This window comes from Petaurus breviceps, unplaced genomic scaffold, assembly GCF_028583685.1.
Source record: "Petaurus breviceps papuanus isolate PSGF00001 unplaced genomic scaffold, PetGlider_PUasm1.0 100, whole genome shotgun sequence".
Lineage (NCBI taxonomy): Eukaryota > Metazoa > Chordata > Mammalia > Diprotodontia > Petauridae > Petaurus > Petaurus breviceps.
In genome coordinates this window covers 4268729-4270926 of record NW_027185573.1, presented here as the reverse complement: position 1 = coordinate 4270926, position 2198 = coordinate 4268729, and the positions used below count along the sequence as shown (strand labels likewise).

Below are 2198 nucleotides of genomic sequence, written 5' to 3'. Positions count from 1 at the left end.
GAATTGGCCCCAGATAATTCTTAGCCTCTGGGGAAGGCACAAGTCTGGCGTACCCCAGATCAGCCTCTTCCAGACTAAAGGTGACTCTAGGCTACTCCAGATCCCATGGCCTCCTTCAAGCTAGGTTCAATCCTCTTCCCTCTCCCCAAAATGGAATGATAAGAACTATTCTGAGTTTTGTTACTTTCCTCTGGACTCCAGCAGGCACCTTATAATTAGGTAACTCATGAGTTACTAGATGCCTGGGCAATAAACCATTTTATATCACTGTTTTGAGTGTTATGGACAGTGTATATCACTGCAACACTTCTAAGATCTGGATTTCCATGAGTAGGGGTACTCCATCCCCAGGCATGGATCGTGCTCCCTCCAAGATTGATTAGATGGCCCTCATCACTGTGTTGGCCAAAACAGGAATCATCCTGAAGCCAACCTAATGGGCCTCTCTGAACCTGGGCTCATCCTTGGAGAACTCCAAGTCCCCTCCATCTCCTCTGAGGGGCTTTAATAGAGGAAATTCACCCCTCGGTTCTCAAAACACTAAGTACAAACCAACCAACAGACTGCCAGTCCTTATATCCGATATTTCAAACCTCACTTTGTATCTGCATTCCTAAGATTTAAATGCCAAAATATGAATTTAATTCACTTTACAAATAAGACTATAAAGGACATTTTCTTCCCTTGAGGTTTTCTTCCCACTTTAAAAAATGTTGTTGTCTATTGGCCAACCTAATGGTAGCCATCTCTAGGGAAGAGGGTGGAGGGGAAGGAAGAAAAAAAATGCATGTGATAATTTTGTTGTATTTGAAAGGAATAGCAAGTTGTGCATAGATTTGCAGTTTCATGTGCAATCATCTTTTTTATTGTACTGTTATGGAAATGCTTGTTTTATTCTATAAATTAAAAAAAAAAAGATGAATAGGGCAGGGTGGGCGGTGGGGGTTGTTGAGTATGTGTGTATTGGAGGTTTGTCTACCCTGAAAACTGCAGCTATGCTCCTCTGGGGCAGATTCTTTAAACCCCAGTTCTCCTAAAAACCAGTTCCTCTGAAATTAGCTTCTGAATCTCCATCCCGATCGGGTGATACAATTCACTGTGGATGTTACTTGACAGCACAACTGTAAAATACTGGATAGACTTCTAAGTTTTGAGTTGGAATGAACATTCCATGACTGAACATCTGGCTCCCTCTGAGATTCCAATGAAACATGTCTGATTTTACTGAAATGGATCCCACTGACTTAAAACTAGGTCTGGATGTAACACCCACGGTTTGTGGTTTATAATTGATTTGAAGTGACACATGATGTATACCATGCACATTTTCCTAACACTTGATGATTCACTGAAGTTTCCGCATAAGATTTTGATAGGTGTCTTTTTCAGATTTCCACGAATGACACAATCTCACATACTCTTTTCCTTTTGTCACGATTTTCTTTTCTAATGCAGGATCATTGACCAGTCTGTTGGCCAGCTGAACAAATTCCTGAGAGGAAGGGATGGGTGGTGATGGGAAGGAAAGAAACAAATATAAATCATTCATTAGGAATACAATCTCTGCAAATGACTGCAAGATCATTTCACTACTTGACCTTCTGATCTTCCTTCTGCCTGTTTCCCCCTTCCCAGGATAAACTGTCACTGAAGTTGACACTTCAAGGATGCAGGACTGGGTCAGGGCAGGAGCTCCCCCTGCCAATACAAAGCACAATCCCTCGAGGATGTCCCAGGAGACTGTTTCTGTGAGCTGCCATTCCTGAAAGAAAATCCCCTAGTGGCCAGCCCTTCTGGGCACGAGTCTTTGTGAACTTAGCTAAGGCAGTCCTCAGATGTCAGGCACACAAGTGGACACTGGACCCCAAAGTATTTCTGACTTGTATTTATGCCAATGTCTGTCTGCCCTCCACTGGCATAATAGGTAAACATCAACAAAACAAGTATCACCTGCCCAACACAATAAGGCAGAGAAGAAGAGACCCTCTGTACATCCTCTTTTTGCTAGGGGGTATGGGTTGATAGAAACCTTTGGTAAGATAGATAGATAGATAGATAGATAGATAGATAGATAGATAGATAGATAGATAGATAGATAGATAGATAGATAGATATAGATAGATAATTAGATAGATAGATTAGATAGATGATAGATAGATAGATAGATAGATAGATAGATAGATAGATAGATAGATAGA

The 2198-nt window shown here is 41.3% G+C and overlaps 1 protein-coding gene across 1 annotated transcript in view; it reads right to left on the bottom strand.

Moving 5' to 3' along the window:
- Positions 1-872: 872 nt before the first annotated feature.
- The window catches only part of LOC138163341 (glycosyltransferase 1 domain-containing protein 1-like), a 107379-nt gene continuing 106053 nt past the window's right edge, over positions 873-2198 (bottom strand). The window contains exon 12 of the mRNA XM_069091105.1: positions 873-1492. Coding sequence (XP_068947206.1) covers positions 1346-1492 — 147 coding nt within the window. The 3' untranslated portion in view covers positions 873-1345. The remainder of the gene's footprint in view (positions 1493-2198) is intronic.